Consider the following 16911-nt stretch of genomic DNA (forward strand, 5'->3'; position numbering starts at 1 on the left):
AGGTTTTCCGATTTCCCCCTCCCCATTATCACTCCACAGCTGTCCTCCACCAACCCCCAACGCGCTTACCCCGGGCCGAGAGGGTGGCCAGAAGTAAAAACATTGCTGAAATACCCGTTCCCCTCCAAAGACCAAAGAGGCGCAGATGTTGAAATATACCAATCCCCCAGCCCCTCAACACTCACACCCCAGGAACCCGGGATAGGAAGGAGGAAGGAAGCTGGGGTCGGGCTCGGTCTGTCAGCACGGCTCTTTTGAGGACGGTGCCACATTCCGCACTCCGGGAATGCCGAAGGGACCCGGAGAAAAGGTTTTGCGCCTCCCTTCTGTTTTGGGGGTCTTCTCTCTGCGCAGTAGTTGTCCCCCGGGGAATCGTTCAGCCCATTTCCCTCTTTGGGGAAGGAGGGAGAGGAACGCCGTTCGCCCTCCTCTTCCAACTTGACTCGCACACGCCCCGTCGCCACTCCAACTCCGCAGGCAGAGCCCGCAGGGGGAGGGCTTGCCGAGCGCTCCCCCAGCCGTCCCGGCGCTCCGGGAGCCGGTGCGGGAAGCGCCGAAGGGGCGGCAGAGGGGCGAGACCCCGGCGCACACCCCTCTGCCGGGAGCAGGCTCGGCAAAGCCCCAAACCCGCAGCGCGATGCCAGGACTAGGCATTTCCAGCCCGGCGGAGCGAGAGGGGCGCAGGGGCAAGGACGCGAAATGCGCACCCGCTCGGGCCAGAGAGGAATAAAAGTTCGCCCCGGCGGAGACTCACCCACGCCGTATTTCTCGTGCTCCGTAGGTATCCACATGGCTAAAGGGGGATCCGGGGTCTTCGGGCTTTGTAATCCCCGCACCTTCTCCGGCTCACAACAATGCACAGCTCCCGAGTAGCGGCTGCAACGCTGGAGCCCGGCGGCTCCGCGCGAGCTGTGGGCGCTAGGCAAGGTCTGCGCTGGAAGCTCCCGAGCCCGGCGTTGACACCGCGCGGCTGAGGCTGCGCCGCCGGCCGCTCTCCCGGCTGCGGCTGCTCACAGTCCTCCGACGCGCTCCCGGGAACCCGGCGGCGCAGTCATTGTTCTGATTCACTGAACTAAGCTACACGCCAGGATACTCTCCGGCGCACCCCCGCCCGCCAGCGCCTCTTCCAGCCCTCCCTGTCCCAGGGGCCCTGCAGCACGCTGGGAATTGTAGTTCTGGGCCTCGCCATCCCGAAAGGGGGCGTGGCATTAGCGGCTAGGGGCGGGGATTAGGCTCCGCTCTCCACGTCCTATTGGCCCAGAACGTGATGGGGAGGCGTGGACGTGGAGGAAACCCCGCGTTGATGGGGAGTTTGCCTCCAGTCGCGTTTCCATTGGTTCCGGACCCGCCTGCCTGCCCTCCCTTTTCTCCTCCGCCGCGTAATGGCTGCTCCCGAGACCCAGGGGCCTGCGGCCGGAGGGGAGGAAGACTGTGAGGGCAACCACAGCGAAGCCGGGGGTGTCAGTTATGAGGGTGAGTACGGTGCCACTGAAGTGTAAATGGTTTGTCTCCCTTTCTCTCCGACGAGGAATGCAGCTGACCGCCAGGCAAGCCCCAGGAGCCTGCCAGCTCTAAAGCCACCTGGGCGCGAGGGGGCCACGGGCGGGCCCAGCCTGGCGGGGTGAGGTCGGAGGCGGCTACTTGGTGGAGGCTCTCTGGGGAGGAAAGAGAAAATGGGATAGAATGGCCTTCCCCGCAGCCAAGGAAGCTCCCTGAGCGTTTGTCTTCCGTTTGGAGCTCCCAGCTTTGCGCTCGCTGCGGGGTGGGTGTGTGTCAAGTCATGTTCGCTAATGTGTGATTGTAACTCCGGGATGAGCAGCTCTCTCCTCTCCAGTACCCTGCCTCCGCCTCGGTTGGCCTCGGGAGATATGTTTTATTTGTGTTCGGGAGGATTTCCAGTTGAAGACTGGTCACTTCCCTCCACTCCACGGATTTGCTCAATTGCTGGCTGGAGCGGCCTCTGAAGGGAAAATGTGCCTCTCACATCCTCTCTGATCGCCCGAGGCGATCTCCAGGATTGTACGTAGACCCTGGCTGAGTTCTTAAAGAGGAAAAGAAGTGATGTTCTGCATTCTTGGCTTCAGAGAAAATTTGAAGGTGGTTATGAAAATCGTCGGAACTACTTTGGCTCTACTTGTCTTTTAAGTTGCTCTGTGATCCACTGTAGAGATCAAAAAACTAAACTTTGGGAGGCTGTCAGGGGGATTGTCTTGAGGATTTCTCGCCCTATTCTTTTACCTTTAGGGCATCTATCCCGTCCGCCTCCCTTCTTTTTTGTCTTGATGTGTAATTTAGCACAAGTTGTCTTTTTCTATTGGACATGGTTTGGGGCTCAAAGGTTTTCGGTCCTTGTTTGATATTTTTTGGGGTTACTTTGTTTTTGTTTTCACGATTAAATTGACATTTAGTCTTGAGTTTTTATTCAGCAGCACAGAGATAAAGTGCAGTTTCTTCCCAGTGCCCATCTGAAATTAATTATTTTAATACCTCTACCAAAGAAATCTTTGATAGGCTCCTGACTTTAAATAGTTATACCCACACCCCAAGCAGTTCATTCGGGGGCTCTTACCTGATGGTAAGATACTAGTAAGGTTTTCCAGATTCTCAAAGTTCCAGAGGGCTGGCTACCTGTGTAACATTTAAAGATGAAATCTTTGATGAATTTATCTTACAGATTAACTCATAAAAAAGAAAATTGGGAATTCCTTTCAAAAACATTGTAGAACTTTTAAATATCTTTAGTTATTATAAAAAGTTTTCATAATAAATATTTGAAGCCAGTGCATTTAAGTTAAATGAAAGTTCCTCCACCACACAGTTCATTCCCAAAATGACAACTCTTAAAAGTTCGTTTTGTGTTCTTTCTCAATATTCCTACGTGACACACCTGTATTGTTTCGAATTTGAAAAATAAAAAGGGATCATTCTGTGTAAGCTCAAAGATCTACAACCTCCTTTCTCCCAATCATCTATTATAGACACCCTTCCATGTCAGTATATTTGTTGCTTCATTCTTTTTAAGGACTGTGCCAGTTGTATTCCATAATATGAATGTGCCATAACTTTAGCCATTCCTCTGTTAATGAACATGTAGCGGGCTTAGTGAACAACTTTATATACATGTCCTTCCCCCCCTTAGTGCGGATTTCTTGAGGAATTGATGGGTCAAAGGTAACACAGGTTTAAAATTTTGATAGATGTCAGATTTTCCCTTTGAAAGGTGTCAGCCTACACACCTATCAGTAATATATAAGTCTTCTTTTCCCATGTGCTTACCTGTGTGAGGAAATCATTAATCAAGGACCAATGTTTAAATGACTTATTGGATTGAATTGAGTAAGTGCTATAAAGCATAATTTTATGTTCCAGTTTGTTTTCAACGGAAGTATTGAGCAGCAGTGAATTTGAAGCATCTGTAACAAAAAAATTACTCACCTTGGCTCATAGCTGACAAGTATTCTTATTAATCTGTAGCAGTCAATGGGAGAACTAATGGTTGATTTTTATATCATTCTTATAAGGTAAGGTTGTCATTAAAAATCCCCTTAATAATTTATGTATCATTCTGTAACTTTATCCAAATTCTTTTCAAAGCCTGCAAAGTGTGATACAAATTTTGGGTGGAAATAGTGATACTAAAAGTATATTCTATTTTTTTGTTAAACAGTTACTTAGGTTCTCAAGAATGTCTTTCCCTGTAAAATCATTAATTTCTTGAAAACTTTTTTTAAGAGGTTTCACTCTTGGTCTAATTAAAATATCAGTCTGTGTGCTTAATGTCCTGGGACTGAACATTTCTACTCCAATGTCACTGAGTGGTGTGCAAGCAGGTACAGTACCTTACCTGAGATCTGCGCTGCCAGACTTCCTGAGGCTCCATCCCTCTCCAGAAAAGTCCCTGATCTTGCACGACACTGCTTTGCATACATTTGAACTGTAACTGGGATATCATATTATCTTCTAAAATTAAGAACAGATAGTAAATACAAGATAGTATGTTAAGTAACAGTAAATTAAGAACAGATAGTAAATCACACTTGGCGATGTATTATTGGTATTTTTTCTTTTGCTGTTTTTAGTCAGAGGCAGTAAGATAACACATATAGTTTATTAACTGACAGTATTTACAGGAAATTTTTGTCTTGGAGGTGGTTTTTTTCTGACAGTATTAACCTATGTGTCCATATTGTAATATTCGGACAGTTAACTTTTTTCTCTGCAAATGCATGCTCACTAGATGATAATCATAGGAATGCTACTTTGGATTTATAATGTACTTCCTATGGAGACCTTATTAACTAATTTGTGATGTCTCTAGAAGGAGTGGGGTAGCAGGTGGTCTCAACTCCTCATTCTTATATTTGCTCTTTCAGTAAATAACGTCAAGCCTTAGCTAAAAACCGAGGAAGCATCCTTGATTCCTATCTTGCCCTCACATCCTGAATCTGATAAGATACTAAGCCTTATTTTTCTGTGCCTGAAATCATCTTTTGAATTTGTTCTTCATCTCTTTAGCCTCTATTCTATTTCTAACCCTCACCATTACTGCTGAATTAATTACTTGTGTCCCCCATCCTCCAAACTGTGTTCTTGGGGACAAAAAGTCTGACATGTTTGGTTTTGTCTGCCTGACCCTGTCTTGGCACTTTGTCAATATTTAATCATTGTTTAACCAGAAATGAATTCCAGCCTGCATGATTGCAAAACCTTCCTAGTGATCGCACTGACTCTTGATTTTTCCCTCCTTTAGTCCATATTCCAAAACACAAATGGGTTCATGCGTCCTCACTTCAAATATTCAGTGTCACTCTCATGCTTATATAATGAGATCTAAATTCTCCACATGGCATTTAAGATTCAAATCTACTTTTCCAGCCTCATCTTCAGTCATCCTGCTTTCCTTCCCACATCTCCATTATCACACTTACCATATCAAACTGTAGTTATTTATTGGCAGCTTTGTCTACCCCAGTAGACTATAAACTTCTTGAGGGCAAGAGTTGTCTTATTTTACTTTTATTACATCCAGTGCTTATCTGAGCTGCATGAAGTAAACACTCTAACAGTTAATGGTTAGAATCTATTTGAAATTTATTCAAAGTACTTAGAATGGCTGCTATTTTACACAGAGGAATTGAAATCAAATAAACAGAGTATATGTTTTATTTTTTTTAATTTTATTTTATTATGTTATGTTAGTTACCATACATTATATCATTAGTTTTTGATGTACTGTTCCATGATTCATTGTTTGCGTGTAACACCCAGTGCTCCATGCAGAACGTGCCCTCTTTAATACCCATCACCGGACTAACCCATACCCCCACCCCTCTCCCCTCTAAAACCCTCAGTTTGTTTCTCAGAGTCCATAGTCTCTCATGGTTCATCTCCCCATCCGATTTGCCCCCCTTCATTTTTCCCTTCCTACTATCTTTTTTTTTTTTTTTAACATATAATGTATTATTTGTTTCAGAGGTACAGGTCTGTGATTCATCAGTCTTACACAATTCACAGTGCTCACCATAGCACATACCCTCCCCAGTGTCCATCACCCAGCTTCCCCCCATCTCTCCCACTCCCACCACTCCAGCAACCCTCAGTTTGCTTCCTGAGATTAAGAGTCTCTTATGGTTTGTCTCCCTCTCTGGTTTCATCTTATTTCATTTTTCCCTCCCTTCCCCTGTGATCCTCTGTCTTGTTTCTCAAATTCCTCATATCAGTGAGATCATATGATACTTGTCTTTCTCTGATTGACTTATTTCGCTTAGCATAATACCCTCTAGTTCCATCCATCTCATTGCAAATGGCAAGATTTCAGTTTTTTGATGGCTGCATAATATTCCATTGTGTGTGGGGGTGCCTGGGTGGCTCAGTTGGTTGAGCGACTGCCTTCGGCTCAGGTCATGATCCTGGAGTCCCGGGATCGAGTCCCGCATCGGGCTCCCTGCTCGGCAGGGAGCCTGCTTCTCCCTCTGACCCTCCCCCTTCTCATGTGCTCTCTCTCTCATTCCCTCTCTCTCTCTCTCTCTCAAATAAATAAAAAATCTTTAAAAATAAATTAATTAATTTAAAAAAATATTCCATTGTGTGTGTATATATAGATACATATGTATATATGTATCACATCTTGTTTATCCATTCATCTGTTGATGGATATCTTGGCTCTTTCTATAGTTTGGGTATTGTGGACATTGCTGCTATAAACATTGGGGTGCATTTACCCCTTTAGATCACTGCATTTGTATCTTTGGGGTAAATACACAGTAGTGCAATTGCTGGGTCATAGGGTAGTTCTATTTTCCACTTTTTGAGGAACCTCCATACTGTTTTCCAGAGGGAAACTGGGAACTGCACCAGCTTGCGTTCCCACCAACAGTGTAGGAGGGTTCCCCTTTCTCCGCATCCTCGCCAACATCTGTCATTTCCTGACTTAATTTTAGCCATTCTGACTGGTGTGAGGTGATATCTCATTGAGGTTTTGATTTGGATTTCCCTGATGCCGAATGATGTTGAGCACTTTTTCATGTGTCTGTTGGCCATCTGGATGTCTTCTTTGCAGAAATGTCTGTTCATGTCTTCTGCCCATTTCTTGACTGGGTTGTTTGTTCTTTGGGTGTTGAGTTTGGTAAGTTCTTTATACATTTTGGATACTAGCCCTTTATCTGATATGTCATTTGCAAATATCTTCTCCCATTCTGTCAGTTGTCTTTTGGTTTTGTTGACTGTTTCTTTTGCTGTGCAAAAGCTTTTTATCTTGATGAAGTCCCAGTAGTTCATTTTTGCCCTTGCTTCCCTTGCCTTTGGCAATGTGTCTAGGAAGAAGTTGCTGTGGCTGAGGTGGAAGAGGTTGCTGCCTGTGTTCTTCTCCAGGATTGTGATGGACTCCTGTCTCACATTTAGGTCTTTCAACCATTTGGAGTCTATTTTTGTGTGTGGTGTAAGGAAATGGTCCAGTTTCATTCTTCTGCACGTGGCTGTCCAATTTTCCCAACACCATTTGTTGAAGACACTGTCTTTTTTCCATTGGACATTCTTTCCTGCTTTGTCGAAGATTAGTTGACCATAGAGTTGAGGGCCCATTTCTGGGCTCTCTATTCTGTTCCACTGATCTATGTGTCTGTTTTTGTGCCAGTACCATACTGTCTTGATGATTACAGCTTTGTAATAGAGCTTCAAGTCTGGAACTGTGATGCCACCAGCTTTGCTTTGCTTTTTCAACATTCCTCTGGCTATTCGGGGTCTTTTCTGGTTCCATACAAATTTTAGGATTATTTGTTCCATTTCTTTGAAAAAAGTTCGTGGTATTTTGATAGGGATTGCATTGAATGTGTAAATTGCTCTAGATAGCATAGACATTGTCACAATATTTGTTCTTCTGATCCATGAGCGTGGAACGTTTTTCCATTTCTTTGTGTCTTCCTCAATTTCTTTCATGAGTATTTTATACTTTTCTGAGTACAGATTCTTTGCTTCTTTGGTTAGATTTATTTGGTTAGATTTATTCCTAGGTATCTTATGGTTTTGGGTGCAATTGTAAATGGGATTGACTCCTTAATTTCTCTTTCTTCTGTCTTGTTGTTGGTGTATATAAATGCCACTGATTTCGGTGCATTTATTTTATGTCCTGCCACTTTACTGAATTCCTCTCTGAGTTCTAGCAGTTTTGGGGTGGAGTCTTTTGGGTTTTCCACATAAAGTATCGTATCATCTGCAGTGAGTGAGCGTTTTGACTTCTTCTTTGCCAATTCGGATGCCTTTGATTTCTTTTTATTGTCTGATTGCTGAGGCTAGGATTTCTAGTAGTATGTTGAATAGCAGTGGTGATAGTGGACATCCCTGCCGTGTTCCTGACCTTAGGGGAAAAGCTCTCAGTTTTTCCCCATTAAGAATGATATTCGCTGTGGGTTTTTCATAGATGGCTTTTATGATATTGAGGTATGTACCCTCTATCCCTACACTCTGAAGAGTTTTAATCAAGAAAGGATGCTATACTTTGTCAATGCTCTTCTGCATCTATTGAGAGGATCATATGGTTCTTGTTCTTTCTTTTAGTAATGTATTGTATCACATTGATTGATTTGTGGGTGTTGAACCAACCTTGCAGCCCAGGAATAAATCCCACTTGGTCGTGGTGAATAATTCTTCACCACTGTTGGATCCTATTGGCTAGTATTTTGGTGAGAATTTTTGCATCCATGTTCATCAGGGATATTGGTCTGTAGTTCTCCTTTTTGATGGGGTCTTTGTCTGGTTTTGGGATCAAGGTAATTCTGGCCTCATAAAACGAGTTTGGAAGTTTTCCTTCCATTTCTATTTTTTGGAACATTTTCAGAAGAATGGGTATTAATTCTTCTTTAAATGTTTGGTAGAATTTCCCTGGGAAGCCATCTGGCCCTGGGCTTTTGTTGGGAGATTTTTGATGACTGCTTCAACTTCCTTAGTGGTTATAGGTCTGTTCAAGTTTTCTGTTTCTTCCTGGTTCAGTTTTGGTAATTGATACATCTCTAGGAATGCATCCATTTCTTCCAGATTGTCTAATTTGTTGGCATATAGTTGCTCATAATATGTTCTTATAATTGTTTGTATCTCTTTGGTGTTGGTTGTGATCTCTCCTCTTTCATTCATGATGTTATTTATTTGGGTCCTTTCTCTTTTCTTTCTGGTAAGTCTGGCCAGGGGTTTATCAATCTTATTAATTCTTTTAAAGAAGCAGCTCCTAGTCTCGTTGATCTGTTCTACTGTTCTTTTGGTTTCTATTTCATTGATTTCTGCTCTGATCTTTATTATTTCTCTTCTCCTGCTGGGTTTACGCTTTATTTGCTGTTCTTTCAACAGCTCCTTTAGGTGTAGGGTTAGGTTGTGTATTTGAGACCTTTCTTGTTTCTTGAGAAAGGCTTGTATTGCTATATACTTTCCTCTTAGGACTGCCTTTGCTGCATCCCAAAGATTTTGAATAGTTGTGTTTTCATTTTCATTTGTCTCCATGAATTTTTTTAATTCTTCTTTAATTTCCTGGTTGACCCACTTATTTTTTAGTAGGATGCTCTTTAGCCTCCATGTATTTGAGTTCTTTCCAACTTTCCTCTTGTGATTGAGTTCTAGTTTCAAAGCATTGTGGGGTCCAAAAATATGCAGGGAATGATCCCAATCTTTTGGTACCGGTTGAGACCTGATTTGTGACCTAGGATGTGATCTGTTCTGGAGAATGTTCCATGGGCACTAGGTAATAATGTGTATTCTGTTGCTTTCTGATGGAATGTTCTGAATATATCTGTGAAGTCCATTTGGTCCAGTGTGTCATTTAAAGCCTTTATTTCCTTGTTGATCTTTTGAGTATATGTTTTATGCTTGTGGAAGTTAATGCACACCAACTAGGAAATGCAGAATATATCATCATGAAGATGATATTCTGTAACAGGTAATCACAGTTAGCATTCTCACATAGTTTTCAGTCTTTTTTTTTTTTTTAAGTATTAGTGTTGTTTAGATGATTAGATTTTTTTTAAAAAGTACTTCACGGCTATCCTTTATAACCTTGAACCCATAACTGAATGAGCTGCTGCATAGAAATTGAAATCAGTGTTCCCTCATCTGGCAGTTATCTGGTTTTCCACAGGTTGTCATATTTCCAACTTAAGTCCAGTCTCATACATTTGAAGTGACAGTGGAAAGAGAGCTAGGCCCCATCTTGGAAAACTGTATTTGAATTTCAGTTCTGATGTTTAGTAGTTGTGTATAGCTTTATTGAATATGCTGCTGCGTTTATGAAAATATGAATATAATACCTACTTTGCAGAGTTGTGATTATTTCATTCAGTTATATATCTATGACAGCCTGGCATTATTTCCTTTTACCATCTTGGAATTCAATAAATATTAGTTGTTTTCAGTGTAAAGGTATGCCTAAATGAACTATAAAACTGCCTACCCTCTGATTCTGTATTTACTTAGGAAGCAATCTATATTGTGTCATAACCAAGGAGAAGCTTAGGAATGTGTTGGTGATACCTGCTTAGGCTGCCCGTGCATTCCTGGGGGTCGTCAGAGTGTCTGTTGGTGCTCTGTACTAGCATTGCATCTATGTGCTCTGAAAGCCTTTTATAATATCTTCATACCTCTTCTCACCCCTACGTAGTGCTGCCCCCTCATCCCCAGCTCCCCACACACATACCCAGATTCAGAGTCAGCAAGTTCAGAAAATCTTGCACGCTGGTGTGACCTTGCAAAGTACAAGGCTAGAGAATGTCGTGGAAGAAAAAGAATTATAGAAACCTCATCTTGTGGGTTTGGTGTAAGATTCTGAAGAGGCCTCCTTCAAAACATCCTTTGTTTTCCTATGAAAAATATGTGGAAATTAACTTGTAGGATATTAAGAGGAAATTTTATAAAAGAGGATATTATAATAATGGTGGTGCTGATTCAAGTAGCTAACATTTGTTGAGCAGCAACTGTGTGCCAAGTACTGTTTCAAATGCTGTCATAGGTCTTACGTCATTTCATCCTCACAAATTCCCAGAAGTAGATACTCACATTACCCCCTTTTCATTTATAAGTGAGGAAACTGGTGCAAGAGTGGTTTGCACAAGGTCACACAGTAAACAAAACAGACCTTTTATCCTATTTACTATTATAATGACGTCTCATAGAAACTAAATTCCAGTGGATAAGGTCTGAAACAGACTTTCCTTGAGCATAAATATGTTCCAAAGCTAATGTTACTCTAGAAAGGCAGTGTGGTATAGGAAAAAGAGTATGTGTGTACATTTTGAGGTCAGGCCAATGTAAGATCAAATCCTGGTTACTTAACACCCATAGGCAAGTTAATCAACCTCAGAATCTCAGTTTCTCCTCTGTAAAATGGGTAATAATCAAATCTCTCTTGCTGAAATGTTGAAATGATGACCGAGATGATAAACGTAGTAGCCTGGTCTTCAATAAATGGTGACCTACTTCAGACACAGGTATAGGCTCATCTTTAGCATGTGTGCCAGAGGTGATACAGGTAATGATTTTGAGTACTACAACCTTAATGTGTCTTTTCTGTTTCATGATGAGGCTCCTGTTGCAGGATTACTTGGAGTATCACAGAATTTACGTACGCTTCTCATTGCATTGACAAAGACCTTCCATTCATGCAAAAGAACAGTGCCATTCTCCACAACACATGCGCTTCCCATCTTGAAAAATTGGAGATAATGTTGACCAGATTCATGTAATAAAAATTATACTTTCTTCTAAACATAAATCCATGAGTAAATAGAAACAAAGCAGTATACTGCCATTTCCAGTGATTGAATCTTTACGTGTTTCTGTTGGCTGTTTTTGGAGACCTTTGATACAGAATTAGAGTTCAGTTTTGCTACAATTTATTTAACAAACTCACCACACTTTGAATGGATTGGCTTTCACGGACAGCATCTTAAAGAATTGCCATCTCTTGATAAAACAAGTGTGTTCTAACTGACCTCATTGACCCAAACATGCGCAGAGCAGCTTTTTCCAAAAGTGGTAATGGATTTGACTGATCAGTCTTCTGCCTCTGTTTTCATCTCAGCTAATACTCTTTGTGACCAGTGTCATTTCTTTGCAAGATAGCCAACTGGGGTTGGGTGCTATCTTTAGCTGTAGGGACCAAGTGAAGTTTCTAGAAATAAACAGGACTTAAACCTTTGCTTCATTTGGGGAGGGGATATCAACAATTGAGAAGTCCTAGAATATTTTAAGTGATATAAGTCAATGTGGGATACATTGAGTAAAAATGTGTGGAAAGAAAAAATGTATTCAAAGTCTGAAATACCAGACTCTGATCATGAATTTGCTGCTTTGTAGCGGTGTGAGTTTGGGGAAAATTATTTAACCTCTGAGTCTCCATTTTATCATGAAAATGCTGCAGTTAACTATCTTTTTGGGAGGTTGAGTGAAGCAGTGAATGAATATAGGGATGAATGATGCTGCTGATGAAGGTCTATCACAAGAGGCTGTGACAGGTCTTCGGAATAGGAAAAAATGGATTCAAAAGTAACTTGTCAGTTACAACCTGGGTGAGCTCAAGCAAGTCGTTTGACCCTCGTTATTATTATGACTACCACTACTAGAAAAGTCTGGATATGACTTAACTGATTGCAGACTAATCAACATTAGAGTTTGAGTCAAGACATACCCTTGATTTTGTAATACGTAAACCCTTTAGGGGCAAAGACTGTCACATATACCTTAAGATTACTTCATCTTCTACAGTGCCATGCTGTGATGGCATTTGGTGTTGGTTGAGTGGTGACTATGGATGGGCTCCATGCTGGGTCCTATATTTGAGGCACAAATGAAGAAGAACCCCCAGCTTTATCTATGGGAACATTTCACTGTGATTGGCGGGGCTCTGCAGTCATATTTTATCAGAGCTAATTGGAGAGTCCTTTCTGTTTCCATATTACAGTGTGGGAAGAAGTGGATACATTTGAATCTGCAATTTGTATGCATTGACTAAGGAGCTGAAAGCTTTTAAATGTGTTTATTTTTAAAAGAAAGGAAATGCATGTTCTGGCTCCTGGTTTCTCTAACACTGTCCTCATTTTGTGCTTTCTCTTAACTGAAAGATGCATCCTCCCCCAAGTAATTACAGAGGCCCTGCCTTATAAGAAAAAATAAAATAAAATTTTAGTGTTTTTATCAAAGACTTCCACAGATTTGTTTTTTAAGAGAAGGACCTCAGAATTGTAATTGTGGTTATTTAACACAATTTTCTGTTATGTAACAAGCTGCTATTCACCAGTAATAGCCAATTAGAAGAGAAAATATCTTGTACTACTAATTGTAATTATCATTATAAAGCAATTAATAGCAGGAACTGTTGTTGAGCAGTAATATAACAGCAATCAAGCTGTCTTTGTTAAAGCACCATACACCTAATTTCCACACCTGGAGGAGGGGAGGGGTAGGAAAAGAAGGTGAAAAAGTGTCTGGAAGCTTATTGGAATTTTTGATATTTGAAAGCTTTATAAATATGCACCCGCATGAATAAAAGTAATGCTAATACCTACTAGGACTTTGAGGGTTTTTTTCTAGCAGCAATGATCATAGATAGTACTGTTTCATAGAAAGCTCACTGGAAAAGGAGCCAGAGACCTGAGTTTTAATTTGACTTCTGCTTCTAACGGACTCTCTGATTTTAGAGAAGTTATTTGCCCTCATGGTTAAGATTTCCTGGTTTGTAAACAAGAGAATTCATTTATATTAGCATCCTTTCAACTGCATCTTTCAAATATCAATAAAATAAAGAGAAGGCAGGTTTACAGCTAGGGAGCCAATTATACATGTACTAGAGTCTGTGTAGAAAGAAAACAAGCATATCTGTGTATTCCCTTAAGAATTCGTTGCACATGTGAGTGTAATTGACCAGGTGTATCAAGGTAGAAAATTTGTGGAGAACCACTGCAATAGGTAACTTCTAGGGTCTCTTATTCCAAGAGAGTATGGCTAGATCAGTAGGACACATATCTGGCATGGATATTTGCCAAAGCAAGAGATAATGAAGACCCACACTAGAATTTAATAATATGCCTTTGTTAACGAAGTCAGGTGATTGCTCAGTCCTGTAAAGAAATTCCTGAGATTAGAAAAACAATGCTGGGACACAGCAGGTGGCATATGAAGATTCTCCCTTTGATAGGCTGAGCATCTGCTTGGGCCCTGTCATGAGGAAGGCCCAGAGACAGCAGGCAGAGAATGCCACAAAGATGATAAAACAGATGTCAGTTAAGTATAAACAGGTCTAGAACCGTGCTCAACTCCAAATACAACGAAAGACGGGGACTTTTAGCCAAGGAGCAGGTTAAGGGCAGGGGGATGGAAAATACTAAGAGGAAATATGGCTAAACAGACTTGACAAGATTCTTGCTAAAGGCAAGCCAGGGTGAGATACCAGATAATGACATACCACCTGGAGGATGGTAAGAGGATGAGGAACCACATCAGATACTGAGGATGGGAGATTGAACTGACTTAGCAGGATTCTTGCAAAAACTGGGCTGGTGAGGCCTAATCAAGAAAAGGATTCAGAGGAGCCTTCAGGAAACCAAAGTTTGGTCAAGGAGAGAATCTTTGTCAGTAGCAGGAACACAATCACAAATAAACTGGACTTTAGGGACAGGTCTCAAGCCATTAAAAAACCTAAGAGAAACAAGAGGAACATAGATTCTGGGTGAGGCATCAAATCAGACAGCTTACGGAATCAGGGCAACGGGTTGAGGACTCAGTTACTGGAAAAGGTATACAAGTTGAGGCTTGGTTCCAAGCTATTAGTCACATGCCCAATGACTAGCATCCCGGACCCAGATGGAGATGAGGCCAAGACTGGGTTGATGTGGAGCCACAGGGCTGATGTAGAGCCACTGGGTTGAGGTGGTCCCCTGCTGGAGCAGAGCCAAATTGCTGGTGGGTTTAGGGACCCCTACCATGCTGATTGGCAGTATTGGCAGAGGCCTAGCTCCAGGCAACTCATTACAGTTGCCCATATGGCCACTGAACTCCTAACCCTGAGCTCATTAATCCTGAATAATCAGCCAGTTGTAATATAATTCTCAAGTATAAGGTAATAACACCCTTTCTTTCTCATGACCCTTAGACTACATGGAATTTGATGCCTCAGAGAAAGATTCCTGTTCTTGATCTTTTTCCTTGTGAAACATCTGAACAGATTATGATGTTAATAATTCCCCCCCGTTAACGTGATATTTTTAGGTATCAGAAGTTATAGTTGTTTCTATATAGAGCACAATCCTGTTTTCCTTTTATTACATGAAACTCTGAGTACATCCAACCATATGAATTTATACATTCTTAGAGCCTAAATGAATTAAACTTTTAGGTAATGGACCAAAAAAAAATTCACTTTTTGCTGTTATGCTTTTGAGAGATATTCATAGAAAATTGTGTTCTCATTGTTTTCATTTGTCTATGTGACCGAAGTAGATAGGGCTAATGTAAATTTAGTATGCTGTTTATGTTTTTAGGGATGATATTTCAGGACTCCATAGAATCATAAGACAGAAGTATTATATATAATGCCTTTTTACACAAAGAATTTCATGATCAAATAATTTGCAGTTACTGACTTAAACTTATAGCTTCCTTACTTCAGGACTTTAGTATGCTAATTTTTGTGACCAGGAGATAAATATTATACTGTAGTTTCCCAAATAGTTGACCACTATCTTTTTCTCAGCTAGCACACATTAACATTTCATGGGATTCTAGTGTTCCATGGAATTTGATTTGGGAAATGCTAGTCAGGGTCATTTTCCTCTTAAGCAGATCATATTTATTAGGAGCTTAGACATCCCAAAAGTTCATCTGTAAACATGTTCAAGAAGAGATCGTTCACCCTGTGTCTATAGTAATAACCATTGTCATTCATTTTTATGGCTTTCCTATTTTACTTCAAGTCCTTAGTGGGGGGGAAATAAGCATAGAGTAGTAGGCACAGGGTAGAAACAAAAAGCATAACTATTTGTTGTGCCTCAGGGAGATGTAACATCCTCTAAGGAGCATTTTCCCCCCATTATATCCAGAACGCCAGAGTTCTTTTGAAAATGTCCATGGTAGTAATGAAATACTTAAATAAACAAAACCCAGCCCTCGAGCACAATACGAGAACTCTTCAAATCAATGTCTTTTGTTTATTTTAGTACCCCTTTCTTAGAACATTTGAATTATCTGAATATTGAACAATAAAAAAGGAAAGTGTTCCTAAGTTACCAATTTCTGACCTACTGTTCCAGGGCACTCAAGCCTGTGCTTCTTATTAAGTCAGGTAACCACAGCTATTTAATGCATTATTTAAGGTTATAAAAATTTAATTCACGTTCCTCTATCAACTTTCATTTACTTGAAGAATGTAGGTTGGTTGCAATTTTTTTTTTAATTGCCTGTATATGGCATCATTGTCAGAAATGTCAGAGTTTCTGAATTACTATTTATTAATGAAATGATGAATCCAGGCAGCTCTTTGATGTAAAATCCACAACTAGTGTGATGTAGAGGAATTTTTTAGTGAAAGGTTTTTTAAAACAGCTTAGAAATGATTCATTGGACCATTGTTACTCACTTCTAGTTAGCAGTATTCAGAGCAAACTGGCAAATCTCCATTTCTTCAGGATTCTCACTTAAAATGTGATTTCAGAGTAAACCAATTAAGGCAAGCAGTGCATATGTGAAAGAATTGGATTGTTCTCTTTATATTGTCACCTTCTTCTAAAGTTTCATGTTTGTTGATATCCCTTGTGATAATACATTAATCAGATTCTGAATTCATCTTATATATGGATAATTATCAAAAGTTATTGTCATATTATTAATATTAGCTGATCTTTGGACCCTGCTGTGAAAGTCACACATACTTGTAGAAACTCAAACACATTTTCAAATACTTAGGGACTTTTTTTTTTTAAGTTATATCCTGCATAAGTTACACTTATCAATGTAAACCTCCTCCCTTTCTCTTTCTCTCATACTTAAATTTAAAATCTTAGCTTAAATGTCACTTTTCGTATGAAGCCATTCTTGAACCAGAGACTGAATTAGCTACACACTTCTTTGAAGCCTTAATCATATAGTTACCTAGGAGAATCGCATTACCTGCTTGTAGAGAGAGAAATTTTAATTCAAATAGTTCAACTGATATAAACTGTATGAGTTTCCAAAGGCCACCTGTAACAAATTACCACAAACTGGTGGCCTAGAAAAACAAATTTATTCTGTCACAGTTCTGAAGGCCAGAAGGCTGAAATCAAGATGTCAGCAGGGCCACATTGCCTCTGAAGCCTCTAAAGGAGAATCTGGGAGCATCAGTCATCCTTGGCTTTTGGCAGCGTAACGCCTATTTCTGCTTCTGTCTTCATATAGCCTTCTTCCCTA

At 40.8% G+C, this 16911-nt stretch overlaps 2 protein-coding genes across 3 annotated transcripts in view; one reads left to right on the plus strand and one right to left on the minus strand.

The window, feature by feature from the left end:
- DOCK4 (dedicator of cytokinesis 4) overlaps positions 1-953 on the minus strand; it is a 426479-nt gene extending 425526 nt beyond the window's left edge. The window contains exon 1 of the mRNA XM_044920179.1: positions 755-953. Coding sequence (XP_044776114.1) covers positions 755-791 — 37 coding nt within the window. The 5' untranslated portion in view covers positions 792-953. The remainder of the gene's footprint in view (positions 1-754) is intronic.
- Positions 954-1364: 411 nt separating this feature from the next.
- ZNF277 (zinc finger protein 277) overlaps positions 1365-16911 on the plus strand; it is a 104252-nt gene continuing 88705 nt past the window's right edge. The window contains exon 1 of one of the 2 annotated variants that reach the window (XM_021699311.1): positions 1365-1473. In XM_021699311.1, coding sequence (XP_021554986.1) covers positions 1383-1473 — 91 coding nt within the window. In that variant the 5' untranslated portion in view covers positions 1365-1382. The remainder of the gene's footprint in view (positions 1474-16911) is intronic. The other variant, XM_021699312.1, reaches the window with a different exon arrangement.

This window comes from Neomonachus schauinslandi, chromosome 12, assembly GCF_002201575.2.
Source record: "Neomonachus schauinslandi chromosome 12, ASM220157v2, whole genome shotgun sequence".
Lineage (NCBI taxonomy): Eukaryota > Metazoa > Chordata > Mammalia > Carnivora > Phocidae > Neomonachus > Neomonachus schauinslandi.